Genomic DNA, 24374 nt, shown 5'->3' on the forward strand with positions numbered 1-24374 from the left:
AAGCCTAAAATTTTCCTGATTCTTCTTTTTTTTTTTAAAAAAAGGTTTTATTTATTTATTTGACAGAGAGAGAGATCACAAGTTGGCAGAGAAGCAGGCAGAGAGAGAGGGGAGGAAGCAGGCTCCCCGCGGAGCAGAGAGCCCGATGCGGGGCCCGATCCCAGGACCCTGGGATCACCACCTGAGCCAGAGGCAGAGGCTTTAACCCACTGAGCCCCCCAGGCGCCCCTTCCTGATTCTTCTTAAGCACAGAAAGAGCCTGCGCATCTTTCGTTAGTTTAGCAGTAAATACCTATTTATCACTGTTAAATCAGGTATACATAAGATACTTCTCTTTTTTCGTGTCAACCTAAAATAACTTAAAATCATAGTATTTAGTTTCATTATTTATGATGTGTACTCATATCCTAGCTCCTCCCCCCCCCCCCCCCAAGAATAGCTAAGTATATCTTGGCGTCTATAATGCTACCATTAATGAAATTTTTCAGGGGGAAAGAAATTCTTCCTGTGGACTAAAATAGGATTTTTTAAAAACTGGATTTTAATTACCTCCTATTCTAGTAAACTTAGAGTTTTTATAGACATCTGTTTATTGTGCCAAGCCTAATAGCCCCTAAAGGGAGTATAAATTTAGGCAAAGGAGCCAAGGGATAAACAAGTGTTGGAGGAGAAGAGGTGAGAGAAAAAGAAAACTTTATCTTGACTCTAAATTACCTTAGTCTGAATTTCTTTAGTCTCCATTGTTTACTTCCAGTTTTTCTCTTTTCTTCTTTATGTTCAGCCCTCAACTCCTAGATTCTTTGCCTACATTAACTTGTTTCAGATTATAAGCCTAATTTACAGTTTATACCCTCCAAATATATGAACTTTTCACCAGATCTCTGAACACTTTTTTCTTAGAGTTAATCGTCTGTTTTCCAGTAATTCTTACAATGCTTATCACTTACCTTTGCTACACTGTTTATTTTTACATGTTTCCCAGCATCTCCCCTTCTCGCCTTAGTTAGGATAGCAAAATTGAAGTACACACTGTTGGGGCGTCTGGGTGGCTCAGTGGGTTAAAGCCTCTGCCTTCGGCTCAGGTCATGGTCTCAGGGTCCTGGGATACGCCCGCGTTGGGCTCTTTGCTCAGCGGGGAGCCTGCTTCCTCCTCTCTCTCTGCCTGCCTCTCTGACTACTTGTGATCTCTGTCTATCAAATAAGTAAATAAAATCTTTAAAAAAAAAATACATACTGTTGGAGAATAGTAAAAATAATCCTTAGCCATATTCAGCTTATTAGGTAATAGCTCCTCTTCACTATTTAAAGGTTGCAGAGAATCATTTAAACTCTTATTTTCTACAAATACTAGTTCATATGCACCTGTGAGTAAGCAGGACAGGTATTCTTTCTGTTGTTCAGAGGAGAAAACTGAGACTTTGAGACATTGCATGAATTGCCTAAGCCAATGCCAGGATTCACAGATTCTGAAGCAGAATGAAACCCATTGAGATTTTACTTTGAGGAATTAAAGATTGTATATAAAAAGTAATTTTTCTGAGATCACCAAATATTTAGACTTTTAGGCTAGAACTCAGACTTCTGCCTCTTAATATAGTACTTTTTCTTAAAATATTTTTTCCTTTTTCAAGGTCAAAAGTGATCCATTACAGTACAGTGGTAGTGTTTTTCCTTGGTCTTCAGTTTGGGTTGAAGATGAAAGATAAGCATATAAATGGCAGCTGCCACATTAGTTTTTCCACAAGTTGGTACTGTGAATAAAATGCATTCCTTTATCTACTGCATTTTGAACTGCTCTGTGATTTAAAAATTGAGGGTAGTCATCATGTTAAAAAAACACTTTCTAATAGTCTTTCCATATGTCTCCTTTTTACTCTTTTACTCTCTTGTAAAGAAGAAATTGAAGTATTTAAAAAGAGGGGCGCCTGGGTGGCTTATTCACTTGAACATCCAATTCTTGGTTTTGGCTCAGGTCATGATCTCAAGGGTCGTGAAATCAAACCCCAAGTTGGCTCCGTGTTCATAGGGGAATCTGCTTGAGATTCCCTCTTCCCTTCTCCCTCTGCCCTTCCCCCTGCTCTCATGAATGTGTGCACTCGCTCTCAAATAAATCTTTTTTTTTTAAGTATTTAAGAATAAATTTAAGTATTTAAGAATACATTTAAGTATTTAAGAATAAAGTATTTAAGAATAAATAAAGAATAAATTTGTTACATGTGTAACAAAATTTTGAATGATCAGTAGGTTCAGAAATTGAATCTTAATGGCTATTTTAACTTTTATTGTCAACTTTCCTGAATTTTTTTTCTCTTCTTGCTTAAATTTATTCACTTACTAGCCTACTTTAGATCTTTTACTGCTTTAGAATTATTCTGTCCATCAGTTCATTTTCATTATTAACCAGTTTAAAAATAGGGATAGTAGATTGGGCTGAATATATTGATTGTAGGAGACATCTTAGATGTTTGTGGTTTTGGTGAATCCCAGTCTAAGAGTTACTGCTTTTGCAAGAAAGGTCTTTGGTTAATTACAGCTTATGGCTAGTTGAAATTTAGAGAACTAAGAGTTGTTGTATGCAGGGTCTTTTATTTAGTAAACAAGGAGGTAAAATACTAATAATTTTATAGCAGTACCATATATACAATTTAATACTAAAACCAGACCTAGGAGATGAAGAACCTAGGATTTTTAAATTGATGAATTTTTTAAAATTAACATATAATGTATTATTAGCCCCAAGGGTACAGGTCTGTGAATCACCAGGTTTACACACTTCACAGCATTCACCATAGCACATATTTTCCCCGATGTCCATAACCCCACCACCCTCTCCCTACCCTCTACCGGCGGCAAGCCTCAGTTTGTTTTGTGAGATTAAGAGTCTCTTATGGTTTGTCTCCCTCCTGATACCATCTTGTTTCATTTATTCTTTTCCTACCCCCCCCAAACCCCCCACGATGCTTCTCATCTTCCTCATATCAGGGAGATCATATGATAATTATCCTTCTCTGATTGACTTTAAATTGATGAAATTTTTAATTTAGATTCCAAAATAGTAAGCTGCTGCTAATAGGATGATAATCATTAACCCTCTTAAAAGATCTGAAGTAATATTGTTGCCCTTGAGAACATTAAGCGGTGCAAATTGTGATATTATTCAACCTACTGTTTATGTCTGCCTAAACAAGAAGAGATTTTCTCCAATACATGCCTATCTTTAACATATTGAGTCACATAACTTTAGAAATAACTTTAAAATATACTTTTCCTGGCCCTGAATTAGTAAATATGCATGTTTGTCCTTACTTTCAAATCTCATAATTGGGTCCTCGATTCCAGATTGTTTTTCATACATAGGGAAGCCACTACTACTTTTCAAAACGTTTTCTAATGAGAGTGAGGAAAATAAGTGTAAAATTTCAGCCTTGTTAATAACTTGCTTTTAATACCTTGTTAATATGCTTGGAGGACTATATTCATAAAAGTAGAAGTGTTCTCAGTGTTTTATTTCAAATTTAGTTATGGATGATTGATACTGAAAAACCAATTAAAAGCAAAGGGACATTTTGGGAAGAGGCTTGTTCTTATATATTTAAATGTGTATTCACTTACATGTTTTTGTCAGAAGCCAAAATTGAGGAAGAGATTTGGCTTTCTGGGGGTTTTTGAAGAGAGCTGATCAGAGATTGCTCCTTGGCTGAGTTGCTGTCTGCATAGGCTGTTAACAATTGTTTCTCTGGCAGCAGATCTTGTTCATCAGGATTGCATCATTTCTGGGAGAATGGCCAAGGTCCACAGCCTCAGTACAAAGACTGTCTGAAGCATATGAGGCCTGTTCTCTTTCTAAAGCGGCACTCCTCTTCCTGCCAGTCCTCTTCACAGGATTACTGAAGCAGACTTGTTCTGAATTTCTTTCATTGGATTGGCTGTTTATAGGACTCTTGTCTCCCAGCTGCTTCCTGCTCACCTGGCTGATGCAATTTCTTTTTCTGAAATCTCTGTTGGAATTGTTCTTAAAACACTTTTTGTGTGTCTGCTCTGAGAGTGACCAAATAGGTCACACGGGTCTTGTGCTTTCAGCAACTCGTATAGAGAAGAAACTGTCAGAATGACACATACAGAGACTATTGACCATTTCTGAACCCAAGTAAAAAGATGGGTAATTATAAAACATTTTTTCATGTTCTGTTTAATAGCCTTTTCTCCAGAAACTATATGTGTGTATAAATGGTGACTTCTCAAAATAGTTCTCAGTGTTGGGAGACTGACTGCTTTTGCTTCTGAATCCAAGAACTTACTAGTATTCTGTGGATTCTGACGAATTGTTCTGGAAAAATGATATGAATTTGAATTGATATGAAATTGAAATTCTGATGTATTCATTTTCCTCCTACTGAACATTGATATATTTCTCTTTTTCCTCCTGTCATTTCTTACCTTCTTTCTTACTTGTTGCTAGGGGAGTCTACTTCTTCCTTGGGTTTTTTTTTTTCTTTCTTGTTTTTTTTTTTTTCTTCCCTTTATTGTTGCCTTCATACCTTTTATCTTTTTATTTTGTATTTATTTTTTTTTAAAGATTTTATTTATTTATTTGACAGACAGAGATCACAAGCAGGCAGAGAGGCAGGCAGAGAGAGAGGAGGAAGCAGGCTCCCCGCGGAGCAAAGAGCCCGATGCGGGGCTCGATCCCAGGACCCTGGGACCATGACCTGAGCCGAAGGCAGAGGCTTTAACCCACTGAACCACCCAGGCGCCCCCATACCTTTTATTTTTATGATAATTCTGAGTATGCTCTTTTAAAAATTTTTTTTAATTTTTTCTTTTTAAGATTTTTATTTATTTATTTATTTATTTGAGAGAGAGAGCACAAGCTAGGAGAAATGCAGAGAGAGGAAATAGGCTCATTGCTGAGCAGAGAGCCAGATGTGGGGCTCAATCCCAGGACCCTTGGACCATGACCTGAGCCCAAGGCAGACACCCAACCACTGAGCCACCCAGGTGCCCCTAAAAATATTTCTAAAGAAGAGTTTAGGGGTTCCTGGGTGGCTCAGTTGGTCAAGTGTCTGACTTCAGGTCAAGTTATGGTCTCAGGGTTCTGGGATTGAACCCCGCTTCAGGCTCCCTGCTCAATGAGGAGTCTGCTTCTCCCTCTGCCCCTCCATCTGCTCATACTCTCAAATAAGTAAAATCTTTTTAAAAAATAGTTTGTTTTCCATTTTTTTGTAAATTTAGAAATCCACAAAATATCAACATAGAAAAGTACGTTTCCTCTGTATTGCTTGGTAGCTAGAATCCCCAAAACAACTCTTTTCACATACGTGATATATTAACATTTAGTTAATAATTCCCTGTTCTGGCTAATGTTAAATTTGACTTTTTGCCCCCCCCCGCCCATCACCTATTTTCCTTTACTTTTTGGAGGAAAAAAAAAAGTTAATTAAAGCTCTGTTTTTCCACATAGTCCGTTATACAGTTGACCACAAATAGAATTGGCTACCATTTGTCTTTTTTTTTTTAGTGGATAAGATGATAAGCGGGATGAAGGTGGGGGAGGGGAGAGCTAGTATGAATTTATACTTTAATAGGTGATTATTGGTCCTTTTCTGACTAGAGAGTTAACTTGATGTTTGGTTAAAGAAAAGCCTCTGCATTTGGGAGTGGGTCATTGGAGAAGTACCTCCTAGGAGAGATAAGTCCTTTGGGAAATGGGAGAGACTTCTCATTTGAAGAAAAGAGTATTACCCAGTGACATAATATTTTCCACTTCTTAAGTCTAATAAAGATAATTTCCTTTTCCCTTCTTTGTTTAGGTTCTGGCTTTATAGGAAAATAGGATATCATGGCTTTAAGGACAGAAATAAATGAACATAGGATGGTTAACAAGGCAATGTGTAGAAATGAAATAAATTACTGTGTAAAATATTCTGTATAATTCAGAGTGTCTAGGTGGCGTTAAGCATCCGACTCATGATTTAGATTCAGGTCACGATCTCAGGGTTGTAAGATCGAGCCCCACATTGCATTGGGCTCTGTGTTGAGCATGGAGCTTTTTATTGTCTTTTTCCCTCTGCCCCTGCCCCACCCTCTCTACCCCGACTCATGTACATGCGTGTTTGCTCACTCTTCCTCTCCCCCAAAAAAGAAAATATTCTGAATAATTCTGTTCTTTTTATCCATTGTTATTATTTCTTTCTGTACTAATCTGTGTCTCAACTTTTTCTAGGTCATCAGAGGTACTGGCAGATAATTTTGGGGGACTTCATATTTGGAGGTCTATAAAAAGGTGACTGAGTCAAATAAATCCTTTATATTTGTTTTAATTTTTATATTGTAACGAGTGCTAAAATCATATGTTGAGATAATGGTGATCATAATACATTCAGCTCACAGTCTCGGACATTTTCGGTCTGAACATTGGAAATACAGCAGAGGATAAAACACAAAAATCCTGTCCTTACAGAGTTTATATTATGGTAGAAAGAGAAAATTTAATAAGTAAAAGATATCTTGAAATTGTTCCACCTAGAGACAGAGTTAACTTCTCACTCTAGGACACCTCTCCAAACTGTGATCAATTAACTAATTCTGTACTACTAACTTTGGTAAACTATACTAAGAGTCTGTTTTCTTGGCTTATAAAACTAGAGTAATTGTAATAAAATACTGCATATTGACCTGTTAAGTCTTCAGTTAATACTTAATAGCTACATTTTACAGAGTGTTATTTAGGGAAGCAATGATTCTCAGGGTTATGTGAGAAGTTTGATTTTGTTAACATTTTTTATGTTAAGAAGCCTAATAATTTGAAAGCTTTATGTATTTATATTCAAGACTTTATTTAAATTCAAGTTAGTTCACAGATAGTGTAGTATTAGTTTCAGAAGTAGAATTTAGTGATTTTTTTCAGTTGCTTATAACACCCAGTGCTCATTACATCAAGTGCCCTTCTTAATGCCCATCCCCTAATATGAAAGCATTATATAGAAGATGGCCATGCTACTCTATAGTAATTGTCCTCATCAGAAGAGAGGAAAAATCTTGTAAAACTAGACAAAAGGAAGATGAAGAAATTCATGAAAGAGAAATTCATAGCTAAAGTAGTTAATGTTTCTTAAATTTATTAAGTCTCCAAATTAGCTAGGTTGAGATTTCAGTAAGGAATGTGTTAATCACTTATTCACTCATTAAGGAAATTCTATCTGTAATAATTTCCCCCATTTTTTCATTTTAGAATATCTTTTAAAAATTACTGTCAGAAAAATAACTATCAGCTTAAGTTTATAAGTTGTCTTCTAGAAGCCTACTTTTTTTTAATGGACATAGAATAGTCATGGCTACAACAAAGGCTTTTTAATGGTGTTGGATAACTTCTTTTATTCTTTACTGAAAATGTAACATGTGATTGAAATTCCTGTATTGGTTAAGGGAAGGTATGATTATTATCAGACTCTGTTCTGATTATCAAGCCAGGCATCTTCGGGGATTTTTGGTTTTTGTTTCTTCTTTTTAGTTCAAGTTATAGAGTGATACTAAAATTAGAGGAATAGTTGTAACCAACAATCCCCAATATTTAACTGTTTTACAAGCATATTTGATAAGTATTCTCTTTTATCATTTCTAGATTTTATTTCAGTCTCCTAGAGGCTTGGAGGGTATTCTGCCTAAATTTGTTTGGATATATTGTTAGAGAAAGGAAATTATATGTGTTAGATGGGCCCAAAGAGTTATATTAGTCAATTCTCTTTTGTAAGCTGTGAAGAAACAATAGGAAATTTTCCCTTTTTCATTTCAGTCCCAAGTCTAGCACTATGTCACCTCCAGTTGTAGCCAACTGGTGTCTTGCCCTGTTTCTAGTATTCTAAAATAACACAAAAAGAGTAATATTATCTTTATGTGTTTTTAAAAATCTTGGCCTGATTCACTGTTCATAATTGGTTTTCTTATTGACATTAATTTGCCTTATGTATCAAAATAAGATTTAGGCATTTTATATGGTCTGTCATTTAAAATTTGCACTAATTCTCTGGGTTAGTCAGCTTAGTATCACATACTTCTCATTTCATTAAATTTCTCTAATATAAGTAATGGAGTAATTATTTGTAAAATTGAGTAGAATAAGTAATTTATTTGTCTTAAGATGAATCAGCCAATCAATCATATCTCTTTTTGTAGTCTTTTTGCAAAATTCTTTATTAACTTGGGTCTTTACCATTCACACTGACTTTCTTCCCTCCCACAGAAAATATTTCTGGTTTCATTCTTTTTTTTTTTTTTTTTTTTTAAGATTTTTGTTTCTTTATTTGATAGAGATCACAAGTAGGCAGAAAGGCAGGCAGAGAGAGAGGGGGAAGCAGGCTCCCCGCTGAGCAGAGAGCCCGATGCGGGGCTCAATCCCAAGACCCCGGAATCATGACCTGAGCCAAAGGCAGAGGCTCAACCCACTGAGCCACCCAGGCGCCCCATCTGGTTTCATTCTTCAAGTAGTTTAATACAAAACCAGTAATGTAAATTGTATAGAGTATACTTTCTTCCGCTTTGTACCATACCTTCAAATCTCTTAATACACTCTTTTTTTTCCCCCCTTTTTTCAGAGAGAGAGAGGAAGGGGTGGTTGGGGGAGAGGGAGAAAGGGAATCTTAAGCAGCCTTCACACTGAGTGTGGAGCCTGATGGCAGGGGTTGATCTCACGATGCTGAGATCATGACCTGAGCCACTCAGGCACCCTTCAGAGATTTTATTTTTTAAGTAATCTCTACACCCAACTTGGGGCTTGACCTTACACCCCTGAGATCTAGGAGTCACATGCTCTAATGAGTGAGCCAGGTGTCCCACTCTCTTAATGTACTTTTAACTTTTTATACTTTAGTAGTTTGTGAGTCTTTTTCTTCCCAGATTCCACTGGTTATGGTCAGTCACTCAAGATATCTCACTGCTTTTCCATAGAGGATTTTCTAACCTTTATTATGAAACAACTCTTTACAGTTTATGTTTTTATTTTTACTTAGCAGTGGATTGAATTGAAATGAAATGAAAATAAGCATAACTTTTGCTACTACCTCACTTTGTAGAAGATTAATGTAGTACGCAATAAAATATGTCAATGTGTAGATCCTTTGCTGTACTTGTTTATATTTATCCCTTAAAAGACTTACTTTAAAAATGGAAAAATAGGGGCACCTGGGTGGCTCACTTGGTTGAGCATCAGACTCTTGGTTTTGGCTCAGGTTGTGATCTCGGGCATAAGATTGAGCTCCATTGTTGGGCTCTGTGCTCAGCGGGAGTCTACTTAGGTTTCACTCTCCCCATCTCCCTCTGCCCCTCCCCCACTAGTACTGGTGCACTCTCTCGCTCTCTCTTTCAAATATATAAATCTTTTTTTTATAGGTAAAAATGGGAAAATACTCAGTATCATTTAGGTTAAATATAAAGAACTATCTAGTTATTAGATATTTTCCTTTTCTGTGGCAGGATTCCTCATGTCCATAACATGTTGGTTAAGACTGTGCAGCTCACCCCCACTCTCAGAGTGGCCAGTCTCCATTAATTGGACCCGGTGATTTCCACTCTCTGCTGTATTGGACGTCATGAGCATTGCAATCCCTCTGGGAGTCACCACACCAGATACATCCTACTCAGATATGGCTGCTGGATCAGAGTAAGTGCTACTTTCTGGGTAGTAGGTGCGTTACCAGTTTGTGTGGACATAACTTTCTTATGGGCATCTAATAATAAGTATGCAGTACTAAACCCAAGTCTAAACCACCATAAATGACATTAGGCCTTTCCCTTTTTGCCCGTAGAAGTTGGAGGGGGAAAAAAGAGTTAGAAAGGGGAGGGAAAGAATGGGGGAGGGGGGGGTTCTTAGTAAATAATATAATTGAATTAAATTTGCACAGTAGTGATTACATTTTCATTTGTTTTGATGGGTGGGGAAGATTGAAATAAAGTAGGTGTCACTACGTGCTTCTGTAGAGTTAATGATTAGTCTGAGGAGGGAGATGAGGAGTTCTCTCCAACTGATTTTCCTTGAAGGCCTCTTCCTATGTACTTCTCACTGTTCTGGAGTAAAGGGGCTAAAACTTTATATGGGCAGGTTACTTAGAACTTCTCCTATTTGGGGTAGAAAACATTGAAAGTAGTGTCATCTGTTTTTATATAATATTCATTGCCTAGAAAGAGGACCTTCAAAATCAGTGGTACCAAACTTTTTTTTCAGCTAAGAGCAGCTTTAGGAATTCAGAGTTTGTCGAAAAGCCCAATCCCTAAAATAGACTCTCAATTCTTGAAGAATTTAAATACCAAATGGCAATGAAGGTAGGCCTTCATTATAAAACTTTATATATTATTCACAGTTTAAAAAATTTTAGCTTTTTGTATCCCTTCTCTTTTAAGTTGTCCAAGATTCCCCCTGCTCACAGATTCCCCCTTTTGTCCTTTTACCTCCCTTGTACCCAATCTTCCTTGCTTACAGAAAGGAAGTGGAAGCCCCCTACCTTTCAAGACGAAGTGGCACTACACCAGGATGTGAAAGTCCAGCGAAAGAGACCCAAGGGGCCTAGGGGGCAGCACACCCCCAGAAGCCAAGTCTATTCCAGGCAGTACCAGGGATTAGGGTCTGGGCTGGAAAAATCCTGGTGTTTTGAATATGTTCAGGTCCAGTTCAGACTCTTGATCCCACAGCCACTTCTTGAGTGAGGTGGGTGTTGCTCTAATTCCCCTGTTTCTCTTGCCATTTTCATAGTCCCTGGGGATTCTTCCCCCTTCAGCAAAGCAAAGCAACTGTACCAGAGCTCTGGGTTCAACTGCATCCCTGATTAATAGTGGTTTTCTTCCTTAAAACTGAGAATATAGTAAAGAGCATGTATATTTTCTTTACAGAGCCACCTAGGATTACTTAACTATCTGTTGTCTTCCTTAAAGAGGAAGACTTAAAATGGAGCTACTCCAAGAAGCAGTATACTATATTCTTGGGTAGTCAAGAACTGAAAGTTTTTGGCCTTATTCCCATATAAAAAGGAAGATGGAGGGTGGGGGATGGGAAGGGTGGAATTGTGTTCCTTCCAGGGCTTTTTTTCCTGTTTTGTTTTGTTTTTTTATTTTTTTGCATGCCTGAGAGATTCAGTTATGCTGGCAGCTGAGACTTTCAAGTTTGTAACTGTTTCCCAGATACTTAAAAAAAAAATCTTCCTGCATTAAGAACTATAATTATATAGTGTTAACAGATTTTTTATAAAGTCAACCACTGCCTCTTACATAAATTGTCTAATAAACTATACAGGTAGACAGCATTAACATTTGTGAAAATTTCAACAGAGAGATTAAAACAATGACTTTGGGACTAGTAGAGAAAAAAACCTAAAGCAGTTGTTCTTAAAACTGGTGTTTTTCCCAGAGTGCAGAGATGACCACCCATAAATGCTGCTAGGGAGTCCAGAAGTATTTGCAGACTTTTGGCCTAAAAACGTGACTCTGATGTTTCTGTTTCCTGAAACGTTTTCATCTGTAATTTCTGGACAGATTTCTGATACTGTTGTTACACAGTTACTCATTTAGTATTTCCACAAAGCAAGAGAATGTCAGCAATTAGCTTATGTACCATTCTGTTGCATTTTAGATGATGTTTTAATGTTTCACCATGCATATTCCACTGTCATGCATATTCCACTGTTCTGGGCACTCTAAAATTAAACTTGTGTGAAAGACAACGTACTAAACTGAGTAAAAGACCTAGACCGTATCTCATGGTATTTTAAATCTGATAATAAGAGTAGGCATTATGCATTATTTATGTATTTGTAGGAGAACCTCTAGATAATAAAAGCAAGGATTTTTCTGAATTTACAGTTCTCCCATAAATGATTTTTAGACATTTTCCAAGAGGTAGCATTATAGCAGCAGGTTGCATGTTGTATTTAAAACACAATTGATGCATTATCTGTCGTTAGCATGGCTTCCGTGTATGTGCCCAGCTGTCATAGTAGTTCAGACGTAGGCTATAATTACATTTGCATAAAATGGTTGGCTAATAAGGAAATGTAATCCTAACAGTCCAGATTTTTAATCCATATTTTGAAATATAGATAAGAGCTGATATATATGTCAAGAAATATTCTAGGAAATTGTATAATTATTGATCAACATGTAACTATTTAATTTATAGCCAGCCTGAAAATTGCAGAGTTTCCTTTTCAAAAGACATGAGGTTAAATTTTAATACTTGGCACGCATAGCTATATATTAAACGCTGTGCTTTACTAGAAAGTATTGTCCAGTGGGATGGCCTTTTAACCTCCACAAAACACATTTTATTTTTATTCCCTAGACTTGCACATGAAGTGCATATGTTCATATTTACCCAGTTTGGAGATGGGTAAGATACAACCAACATAGCTCCATCTCCATGGCCATCTTTTATTTCATGCCACTTTCCTTTTTCCCGTCCAGAAAAATTCCATTTCTAATAAACAGCTGCCATATTTCACCCCATGTGTTCAGTGGTACAAAATCTCTTATATAAAATATGTACAGCTTTTTCGGAGTACTTATTTACTGAATTAACAGTGTTGAAAGTTACTACTTTCTCTTAACTGTCCATCATAGAAACTAAATTCTGCCTTCATTTTATTAATGCTTGTTTCCCTTCAGTTTCATTTAGGAAACCCCACCTGTTTCCTAATACTCAGAGCTGATTGCCTCTCAGTGAGCCATGTCAGATCATCTTTTCTCAAGAATACTGACCTGCATTCTTGATGTACCCCCACCCCAGTTCCCATTTTGCAGACACTCTTAAAGAATAAAATGCATGCACTTCACTAACAGAATACTTTCCTATGTCTAAAGTTCTTCTTCACCTAGAAATTACCTTTGCTGTTATTAATAAGATCCCTTCTCACAGTTTTGGAGCATATAACTGGGTGAGTTGGATATATCTCAGAATTTTCTTTTATCCCTCACTTCTCAGCTGACATTGCACCACATTGAACTGCACAGTTTATTCCTGCTGAATAATGTGTATTGTATACGTGAAAGCAGGAAAAACGTATGTTCCTTAAAGCAAACCACGCATTATTTGATTCCCTAAAAGACCCTTTGATCTCTAAGGCTGAGTTATGTGTGTCCTTGGAGTTTCTAATTTGTGAATCTGTTCTAGTTAATTTAAATGACAGATAATCCATTACTGAGTTCAGCAAAGTCATACAATTGCATTCCTTAATAATCTTTCAAAATTCCCCAAAACTTGAATCAAGTAACAGAGTAAAGAGTTCTTATTTTCCCCAAAACTTGTGTTTTGTCCTTTGTTACCTATGCCTTTTTATTATCATGTAAAGGCTTACAATTAAATTTCTAAATTTGAGCACATTTATAATGTTTTTATATTAAATTATACTTGAACAGTTTGCTTTCCATTCAGTGAGGGTAAAAAGATATCATACCAGGCTTCTCAACAAACCTGGCTACTTAAATTTTCATATCGTTTTCTTTAAAGATAGAATGTTAAACTGGTTTTCCAAACCAGACAGGCACAGTGGAAAGAGCACAGGATTTGGAATTAGACATTGTTTCAAATTCTGGCTCTGTCAGTGTGTGACCTTGGTGATGTCACGTAATCTCACCACCTCAACTTCTTCTGTAAAAATGGGGTGCTGTTTACCATGTTTACTAGTTGCAGAGTAAATGAATTAATGTATATAAAGGCACCTAGAAAATAATGGGCGATTCAGAATGGTAGCCACATCTCCTCTTATTATTTGTCAATAAACAATAACCTCTGATTACAGTTTTGAATATTTTGAAGTTCTGTGGTATTACCATGCAGCTGTTAAGTAATTGTGTCCTTGATATGCTTGCATGTCATTGGTGGATGAGAAATTATTACTCTAATATTTCAAAGGTTTTTGGGGGTTCATCAAGATGAGAGGTATGATAAATATAAGATGCCATTGTTTTTACCTGTACTTTCTTCAGGGTATCCTGTCTTGGTAGTGAATGGAAGAGGGCCTGGTCCCTGGGGCAGTGCAGAAGGCACTTTCATCATCTCACTCACTGCAAATGTCATGTGAGGTTTCATGGAAGTATTAAGAGATCCAATTAAGAAGAATAGTTCTGAGTCTAAACCAGCCCAGAGTGGCTTCTCTAGGGGAAACTCCCTGCTCAGCTGGTACGTTTGTGTTTGTCATTAGGGACACCTTGTATTCCAGGTGCCTGCCTTGAGACATCTGCCTGTACTGGCTTCATGTTACACACAAATTCACATTTAATAACACTCCTGTTATTTATAGGCTTAGTTATGTTAATCAGATTGTTTCACTGAGTTCCTTCTCTTATTCTAGTGGCTGGTGGTTGTGGAAAGAGGAGGGGTTAGCATGGGAAGTTAAAAGTCTTAGTTTAAGGGAAGATTAGGTGTTATGCTATCATGCGTTGCTTTTCGCCTTTGTGCAGCCCTGAATCTGTGGAGGCTAGTCCAGCAGTTAATGAGAAGAGCGTGTATTCCACTCATAATTATGGGACCACTCAGAGGCATGGGTGTCGAGGACTGCCTTATGCTGTGAGTATGCATTTGTTTCTCTCCAGAGCAGTGATCTTCCTGGCGTGTAATCCATTCTTATACATTGTGACTTTCTTGAAATGTTTATATGCAGCATGACGAAGTTGCCCCTTTTGCACTTCCCTGCCTCCAGCGGACGTCTAGCCCTGCATCATTGTTCTTGTTTTTATGTCCCAGTTGACCTTGGCATTTTGTTTTATCACTTTCCTGGTTGAAGCCAAAAAACAAAGGGTACTACTTTCTTCTTTCTTTCCATATGTACCATACTTTAGGGGAGAGAGGGGCCAGTGTTTGGACACTGTTGATTTAAAAAATCTTATTTTCAGGATCATAATTACGGAGCCCCTCCTCCTCCGACACCTCCTGCTTCTCCCCCTGTCCAGACGATCATCCCTCGTTCTGACCTGAATGGCCTGCCGTCGCCCGTAGAGGAACGCTGTGGAGACAGCCCGAACTCTGAAGGAGAGACTGTTCCTACCTGGTGTCCTTGTGGTCTTTCTCAGGATGGCTTCCTTCTCAACTGTGACAAGTGCAGGTAAGATCATGCTCCATCTCAGTTTAAGCCTGGGTTGCTGGGATTAGGGTTTCTTGTTAGTAGGGAAAAGCTCAAAGTATTCTTTCTTGTGTTTGTTAATGTAGATGATTCCTTAGTGCTCCTTGGCTCGAATTCTCTGCACTAGGTGAGAATTGCTGACAACAAGGAATGAGAGATTGATGTTAAAGCTATTGAATTTGATATGAAATTTAATGTCCTGGAAACATTTGGTAGGTGGGAGGAAGGGGGTAGTATATGCAGAGACACTTCTCCCATGTGTGCAACGATGTGCTGCATGCTGTTGGAAGGACTACTTTAAGTTTATTTTCCCTCTTTAGGGGAATGAGCAGGGGGAAGGTTATTAGACTTCATCGGCGGAAGCAGGACAACATATCAGGTGAGCCAAAAATGGGTTGGGCCCATGTTTTGACAGATAAATATTTTGTGATTTAAACAATCATCTCCAGACTCCTGTAAGTCCCCATGGTCCCAGTTTTTCATGGAAAGAGAAAGCAGTTCTCTCACAACTTAGTAATTGTCTGGTTGTGAATTAATGTCTCCAGAAACAACATTTAAGCCCCAGAACAATCAAAATATTCCTTGTGAGCACACATACCAAATAAGATAGATCCTTTTTCTGTGTTAACACATTGAGATGATGGAGCTTGGGGACTTAGTACAAGGGGGGAAAAATACATCAATATCGAACAGAGTTTCTCTGCTTGATGACAGTGATACAGAAAGAACCTTGTTTTCCTAAGAAAGGTGGGTATTTATGTTCTACACATGACAGAGTTAATGGAAGTTATGACTTCCTAAATATGGAAAAGGAATAAAGATAAAGTAATAAGCTGCTTTTAATGCGCCTGGACACTATTTGCACAACATGTGAACTATGAAATAACTTTTTTCAGGTGGGGATAGCAGTGCAACAGAAAGCTGGGATGAGGAGCTTTCTCCTTCCACTGTGTTGTACACAGCAACACAGCACACACCTACAAGCATCACCTTAACTGTTAGAAGAACCAAACCCAAGAAGCGGAAGAAGAGTCCAGAAAAGGGTCGTACAGCAGCAAAGACGAAGAAAATCAAGGTATGGAGGGTAAAAGTATCTTAAATAGAAATATGTCTGAAATAGCCCAAATTTTGGACCAAGAAGGTGCCAAAATTCTTTTAAGAAGTGTTTGATCCAGATGTTTGAAGGGCCACTTTTGCTCTGCTTGCAAAATCAGCTAATCTATGTTGTGAACATGTAGACCAACCTCTCTTCTGCCACTCCATACCATCACAACTGGCACAAAGTTTCTTCTACTCCAAACCCCATCCCAGGTATGAAATCCCAGCCCCATCTGGCCAAGCCTGTATGTGCTGCAGCCTCCAGTCTAGGCTTCCACTATCCTTCATTATCTCCCCACCTCCTCAGTCCCGAGGCATAGTCTGAAATTCTTGTCCTGCCCACCTCATGTCATTGGGTTGATTGTTTTTTCCTTGTTTCAAAAAAGTTAGGAAACGTCTCTTGAATGATCTAGGCTTCCTCAGTGTTGTGGTCACTTTCCTGTATTCTCAACTAAAAAGTCTCCAGGAGAAACCTCTTCTATTTTGTGTTCTTTCTTCCCCATCATGGCAACTTTGTTGCTCCTAGGTGACTTGTCCACCCCTTGTTAAGGGGATTGGTCTTTGTTTTCTTCTTAATTTCAAAACTGGTAAATCTGCAACCTTACGAAATGTTTTTATTTACTTTTTCTTTTAGTGTCAGGGATGCATATAGGATTTAAGTGATGCATGCTCTTCCCTGTTAATTACTTAGATTCACCATGGAAAGAGAGTTAGCCTCAAAGTTCACTGGCCTTGAGCTACCCCTGTTCTTGATAATAGTGTGGGGGAGTCCATTGTATTTGTTACCTAGGGAAAGGGGACAGACTAAAACACTAGTTCTTGCCTTAGTTTTAGTCTCAGATAGGTATAACTGTCATTCTTGGTACCAAGTTTTGTTTTGTTCTACTTGTTTTCCTCTTTGGGATAGGCATTTCGAGAGGGATCCCGGAAGTCCTTGCGGATGAAGGTAAGGGGTATTCTTCCCTGATGCTGTGTTTTACTTCACTGTGATCTTGCATTTTGGTCAGCTTCTTTCCTGACATTGATGGTCTGGGAATCTTGGACTCTGCTTTTTGTTAGTTTGTAATTGTTGCCATTCAGTTTCCGTAGAGCCTTTCTCGAAAGTAGGTTTTCTTGGCCATTTTCTGAAATATTTTCCCTTTCTGTACAGCCTTCATTTACTGGTTTTTCATTAGCCGCTTTTCTGGGGGGAGGGGGCGGTGAAAGGGGTAAATGACATTTACCAACAAAATGAGGCTGATGTTTTCTGTCCTTCTAATTGGCCTCCACCTCAGGACTGAGGTTTTTCTAGTGATACAGGATCTCTTTTGCACCCACCCTAGCACCACATGGGCTTTAATAACCAGTTGGGAGGGTAAATTTCATCAGTTAGGAAAGTAGTATTATCGATAGGAATTACTCTTACTGGAATTACTTCATTTTGAACTGTATTTTTCCTGGCATATCTATTTGGTATAGAAAATTCAAATGATGCTAGTGTGTTTCTTTTCTTCAGTTACCAAGTGAAAGAGCTTATAAGGTGATACTACGGGGTGGTTGGAGAATTGAGAAATTACGTGCAATGGTTTAAAGGACTTTTAAGTACTGGGTGATAAAGAACAGTTTTCCCAAAGGAGATTTGATTTTACTGTCTGGTATCTTCCTTTACGGTGTGTATGTAGGAGGACGGCATAGCTCTCAGTTGGCTTCAAAACATTTACTTAGAATTAAGATCTAATTTAATTCTATAAGAATTCCTATCCCTAAATGTGTAAATAATAAAAAGCAGGATCTTTGCTGTTGACAGTTATATGGCATAAACATTAAAATCTTAGTAAGGAAAAGCTTTATTGAGGTTAATATACGTAAGTATATACAGAACACTAATATAACTGATGTTAACAGAGATCGTAGGTGACCCTTTATCTAAAATTTGAAGGCCTCACCTAACATATACCTATAAAACAGACTTGTACATATCTGTAAAAGCAATGGGAGAGGACTCAGAGTCCAAGAGCATCAGAGTCCTAGGATGTCTTATAACACAGCCTAATTGTTGTTGTTTTTTGTTTTGTTTTGTTTTTTGCTAGATTTGTCTCCTGTAAGAGATTACAATTGCCTTAACTACCCCCTTTATTTTTGTTTCATTTACTTAGAGGGGATCTTGAATAGACTTACAAGGCAGACATAGCCCTGACCACAGCTGTTAAGGCCTTTTCTCTTTTATCAGCTGACTGTTGTAACTTGCCTCCAAGTGTTGAAAACCTTTTTGAAAGGTATTGACTGGCTGCCCCTGAAAACTATTTATAAACCTCTCTGCATGTAAATACTGCTTGCATTTTCAAGATGTTGACAGTCCCACAGGCATCTTAAAATTTAAATAATAAAAAATAATAATTAGTTTATTTTGATTCTCATATCAGACTTCTAAGTTGGGTTACAAATTTGTACTCAATTCATTATTAGTAAGAACACCGCCAAAGATTTGGTTGGGAGCCATAAGGATAGGAAGTATTTATCATTTAGATTTCTAATCCCAAAATCAAAAGCTTGTCTACTGGAGACTACTCTTAACCACTAAATGCCGGTAACACATACACCCAGGTGTGGTAATCAAAAATGACTTCAGATACTACCAAATGTCTTCTGGGGACAGAAATCACCTCTGCTTGAGAACCATGCTCTAAACACATGGAGTTAGGGTCTCGAGTACCCAGAAGAATGGGAAAGCAGAGTAGTCAGAGTTGTATTAGTGAACAACAGCTAGTAATGTGACAGTGGCTTCCAGTATACTTTAAGTGTTGTAAGTCATTGGTTTAGTGATCATTACTGAATGCTTAAACCTGGAATACTGTTTGGGCTCCCCTAATCCCCAGTCTGATAAGCACCCTTACATCTCAGGTTTTGAACTTTTCTTTTGCTTAGCCGCTCCTGATACCTCAAGCAGGTGATACTGTGTTCTCAGTGTGTTGGCCTCAGATGTTTCTTAGATTCTTTTGTTTATTGTTCAGTCTTTTGGACTCTGGTGAGAAGGGTAGAAAACAAAGGCATTAATTTTTTCCTTTCATTTCCCTGTTCCTTGGGGAAAGGATGGTAGACAAAAGTCAGTCACAAACAGTGACACAAAAGTGAAAGAAAGCAGTTGTGAAAATAGACTTAAATTTTTTCTGTGTCATTCATGGAAAGTATATCTTAATGCCTGTATTTGCAACTTGAATGTGGACATGGATTTGCAAGTAGCTTTGGTACTGTGGTATCTTTTCCTTCTAGTCATCACTGTTATGACATCATCACTGTCGGTGTTGGTTTTGTTTTCTGATGATGCTTTAAGTCTTTAACACCATGGAGGAGAACATGTGTCAGACTTAAGCTGTATCTCTGTATCTCAGACATAAAAAACTGTTTAGGATAATGTTAATTGAGATATAATAATCTTTTCTCAGTATTGTCACCATAGAAGACAGTGGTTTTCCTAGAGAAGTAGAGCAAAGTACCTCCCAGCATTTTCTACACTCCATTTATGCACTCCCCTGCCCCCACTTTACCTCCTCAGAGTGCAGCTGTTTAAACTGTCAGAAATAGAGTGCTAGAAAGATACACTCCAAAATGATGACTTTATCTCTGGGAAAGGAGAGCACGGGTTATTTATTTGGGTCACATGCATTTTTAGAAGGAACATGTATTAATTGCATAATGAAAATAATAAGTCACAAAAAGAAATTCTGGAGAGTAGTGAAATAATATCAATTTAGGCTGGTACACAGATACTCTAAGTATTGAAATTTAAACTATAATCTTTTGAAGTATCTCTTTTGCTTATTTTTATCAAGATTTTCTTATGAGCTTGATGTCATTCTTCTGATAAGAACAAAATTTCTGTGATTTAAAAATGGTCATAAATTCACAGTGATGGGCTAGGGACTATCATCCAGATTAATTTCTCACTTTATTAATGAGGAAACGAAGCTTGTCTAAGAAGTTGTGCAAGGCCTTATATCTCATTGGTAAAAACCATGATTAAAAGCCAGATCCCCTGACTCCCAAGCCATTCATAACTCTTTTATGCCATACCAACTGCCAAGTGAAAATAAATTTTCTCTAGAAATTCAGCCTGTATTCCCCCCATTTTTATGCATGGATTTTCCTAACCTACATGACCTTTGTTCTCTACAGAATTCTCCTTCTGAAGCACAGAATTTAGATGAGAATACAACTGAGGGATGGGAAAATCGGATAAGACTATGGACTGATCAGTATGAAGAAGCTTTCACTAATCAGTACAGTGCAGATGTACAGAACGCCCTTGAACAACATCTACATTCTAGCAAGGAATTTGTGGGCAAACCTGCTATTTTAGACACTATTAATAAGACTGAATTGGCCTGTAATAATACAGTTATTGGTTCCCAAATGCAGGTAAGGATCAAAGGGTGAAAGATTCCCTATAAGTAGTTGAGACTTTTCTGAACCCAAGAAGAGGGCATATAATGGGATTATCATTTCTTTCAAATATATGAACCCCTTAGAATAACAAATTAGCCAGCTCTTGAGCATCTTTAATTAAAAGCAAGTTGTAGTGACTGGAAACTGTCTGGATACATATTTGTAAAGTATTAATTAAAAATAGGTAAAATAGGATAAGAAATTTTATATAGCTTAAGTAGGAATTTTCAAGATTAACAGAAAGCTAAGCTTGTTCTTTATCATTCTTCCATTAGACGTAGAGCCACTAAAATCTTAATCATATCTTTTTCTATGATATTTTTTTGTCTTTTGTGAGGGACCAGGTGACTGTTCTATTAGGTGGAGCTTGTCTCCTAGAAACTTTGATCATTCAAAATTTTTTAGTTTAAAAAAAAAACAACCTTTATTTTTGAGCTAAATAGCATACAAATAAAACCTAAAGATATATTGGTGCCTTTTCCTCTATTAGGAAATACTTGAAGTGTCTGCTCTGCTGCTGTAGCTGTTGTCTAATAATGTTAATCCTCTGGTTTTATGTAGCTACAGCTGGGAAGAGTCACTCGTGTTCAAAAGCACCGGAAGATCCTGAGGGCTGCAAGAGACTTGGCTCTGGACACGCTTATAATAGAATATCGAGGGAAAGTCATGTTACGACAGCAATTTGAGGTCAATGGGCATTTCTTCAAAAAGTAAGAACATCATTCACAGAGCAGTGAGGGCTGAAGTGGGCCTGGCAGAGTGGTATGGCTGTATAAAAAACATCCTGGTTGATAGGATGCTCTTGGGGAAAATATTAGAGATCATATAAGCTCACTCCTGTCTGCTGTTTGTAGAAAAGTGCAAATAAATCTGCAAATTGTTTAATGTATAAAGTGGTAATGACTCCTTTCCAAGCCAAGCATTCCTTGCTTTGTGCTTATTCTTTAATCAAAAGCAGACAAACATGTGATGTTTTTCAAGTTCAGGCATTGCAAGGGACTGCTGCCTCTTCTGTCAGCATATGCTTCGTATTTGAGGTGAAGTCATGGGGTGGCTCTTTTATTTGTGTTGAGAATTACAGGAATTTCAATTATATCCCTTAGACCATACCCTTTTGTGCTCTTCTACTCAAAATTCAATGGTGTAGAGATGTGTGTGGATGCACGTACTTTCGGTAATGATGCTCGGTTCATCAGAAGATCATGTACACCAAATGCAGAGGTAAGATTTCTGTAGCAACTTCTCTTTGAATGGAACCACCAAAGGACAAGTCTACTGAAGAGGCAGTCTGAAAACTTCACCCAGATTAAATTAAGGTCTGTAGATAATAATTATGATCTTTTATCATAAGAGACCCCCAAAAAAGTAATGATGCTTTTATTCTCACTGGATAGGGGCAAGGAATGGGTTTCCTTAGCGAAGGAAGAAATGGGAAAAAGCAAATTTAGTATTTGCTAAGGAGAAAGAGCTAGACTGGATAAGAAATTGAGGTCATATTAAAGAAATTACTGTATGACAGAAGATGTCATTAGGCCAAACTAAGCTGTGTGGTTGCACTTTTTTAGATTTTAGGTGATAATATTTTAGATTTAGATTCTAGACATTTCTAGAATTCATTACTCAGTGCATAATCAGCGCAGCTACATCAAATGCAGCAAGAAAATCCACAGAGCTTTTAACAGGCTAAGGAATTTTAATTCTCTGATGCAACTGAAAACAGCTTTAAGGTGTAGAGATCTTACCCCAATTCTAACATCTCAAGGTTTCTCCATTTATTTCAAGAAGTATCATAAATTTTCAAACAGTTAATGTGTAATAGTTTCATGTGAAATGATGGAGTTACTTAACAAACTACCATAACTCTTATGTGGAAAGAAATTATTTTGTCAAAAGGTTTTTTTCTGTCTTAATGGAAAGTTCCTGGTCTTTATGGTAAATCATCAACTGTAAGCCATGTTCACACAGGTGCGACACATGATTGCAGATGGGATGATTCACCTGTGTATCTATGCGGTGTCTGCCATCACCAAAGATGCTGAGGTCACCATAGCATTTGACTATGAGTACAGTAACTGGTAAGACCTACAAAATCTTTCCTACATGAATGGTCTTGTTGTACATATTAGGCTCTTCTATTGGTCTGTTTCTGTTCCTTGTCATTTCCTTTTTTTAACCTAAGCTTTTCTCATGTAATACATTTTTGGTCTATAAATTGTATAGGGAAAGACAGGCTTAGGGCAGCTTTTTCTAGAGATTCAAATACATAGTATGTCATTGCTCACCGGTCTCCTAACCAAAGGTGTTTTGTCTTCATAGCTCTATAGAAAAACAGTAAAAAGGGTAGGAATGAGACACCTAGAAATTGCAGTAGCATCTGTTGTTTTGCACACAGTGCTATTCCAGGCACCATACAGAATGAAAATTTTGAAATTCGCCCCATCCATTCAAACTATGTAAATCTATCTGAATGTGACAAGGCAGAAAAGCAGAAATGGCAAGTTACAGATAAATATGTGATAGATTATATAAAATGGATGCTTTTTCTCCCTTGGTCCTCTCAGGCCAAAAAGGTTATATGGTAAATCGATGTTCAGCCCAGGTAGGAGAAGAAAAGGAATCAAGAATCGTATGGAATCAGTAGTTCAAAAGTGAGGAGAAGGTGGAGGTAGATGCAGGGGAAGTATAGCCTTTTCAGCCCCTATTACTGATTCACTGCCCACTAAGTATCATAAAGGTATTAGGGAGAACTGACCTTTGTGAGGGTTTCTTTCTTTTCCACTGACCATATGTAGGGGAAGAGTTAGGGTTATATAGGATAACAATATTGTAAAATACTCACAGGACTCTAATATGTCTGTTTAACTTATTCAAAGATAATACTAGGGGAAATTACTATACTGTTACTCCAAGAGAATGAATGGACAGTATGACTGATTTTGCAAGGCTGCTGACACAGGCACTTTCGGTTGTTTCTTTGGAGCAGTAATTATAAGGTGGACTGTGCATGTCACAAGGGGAACCGGAATTGCCCTATACAGAAAAGGAATCCCAATGCTGCAGAACCACCACTCCCACCTCCTCCAAGCTTACCCACCATCGGAGCAGAAACAAGACGTAGGAAAGCACGACGGAAAGAGCTAGAGATGGAGCAGCAGAATGAGGCTCCAGAAGAGGATAACAGTCAGCAACCAGAACAAGTTTCTGAAAAAGCAGTTGTGTCCAGTGACCATGAGGTAATTTTCCCCTCGTCAGAGAATGTTGCTGCGGTTCTGATTCTCCTTTTAATAAAGAGGATCCTGGTTGCCACATGTTGTTATATGTAGGGAATCTGTGATAACATTTAATGCCCTTCATATCAAGGTGGGGGTGACATTATTCATTGTCTTTCTCTCTTTTTTTTTTTTAAATGTCAAGAACATTCTCTCAACTGCTTTCCACATTTCCGTTCAGAGAATAGTGCTTATCTGCATTTACTCACATGAATAACACTACAAAGCGTTAGAGGTTGTTTCTAGAGAGTTTTAACTACCAAGAGAAAACAGACTGCTTTTCCTTAGAGCCTGAGTACAGCTGAATATCACCTCTGTTTTAAAGGAAATAGACAATCCAGAAGAAAAAGCAGAAGAAGAGAAAGAAGAGGTTACAGATGACCAGGAGAACCCAGCTCATAGCAGAAGGGTGGGTACCTTCTAACATCCTTTGCTTTCTGCTATCTATGGCTTGTGAACCCCTTCTCTTCTGAGTTTGTATCTGCTC

General features: G+C 37.7%; 1 protein-coding gene across 10 annotated transcripts in view; it reads left to right on the top strand.

Moving 5' to 3' along the window:
• Positions 1-24374, top strand: part of SETD5 (SET domain containing 5) — an 85204-nt gene that overhangs the window by 29994 nt on the left and 30836 nt on the right. For 2 of the 10 annotated variants that reach the window (XM_045991545.1, XM_045991549.1), the window contains exons 2-16: positions 6224-6283; positions 9469-9655; positions 10472-10696; positions 13966-14158; positions 14440-14545; positions 14872-15080; positions 15419-15477; positions 15995-16173; positions 17104-17142; positions 20349-20591; positions 21180-21328; positions 21722-21839; positions 22584-22693; positions 23602-23851; positions 24213-24296. In XM_045991545.1, the coding sequence (XP_045847501.1) occupies positions 14067-14158; positions 14440-14545; positions 14872-15080; positions 15419-15477; positions 15995-16173; positions 17104-17142; positions 20349-20591; positions 21180-21328; positions 21722-21839; positions 22584-22693; positions 23602-23851; positions 24213-24296 (1638 nt within the window). In that variant the 5' untranslated portion in view covers positions 6224-6283; positions 9469-9655; positions 10472-10696; positions 13966-14066. Of the gene's footprint in view, positions 1-6223; positions 6284-9468; positions 9656-10471; positions 10697-13965; positions 14159-14439; positions 14546-14871; positions 15081-15418; positions 15478-15994; positions 16174-17103; positions 17143-20348; positions 20592-21179; positions 21329-21721; positions 21840-22583; positions 22694-23601; positions 23852-24212; positions 24297-24374 lie in introns of those variants that run through there. The other 8 variants (XM_045991550.1, XM_045991548.1, XM_045991554.1 and 5 more) reach the window with 8 other exon arrangements.

The sequence above is a fragment of the Meles meles genome, chromosome 20 (genome assembly GCF_922984935.1).
Source record: "Meles meles chromosome 20, mMelMel3.1 paternal haplotype, whole genome shotgun sequence".
Classification (NCBI taxonomy): domain Eukaryota; kingdom Metazoa; phylum Chordata; class Mammalia; order Carnivora; family Mustelidae; genus Meles; species Meles meles.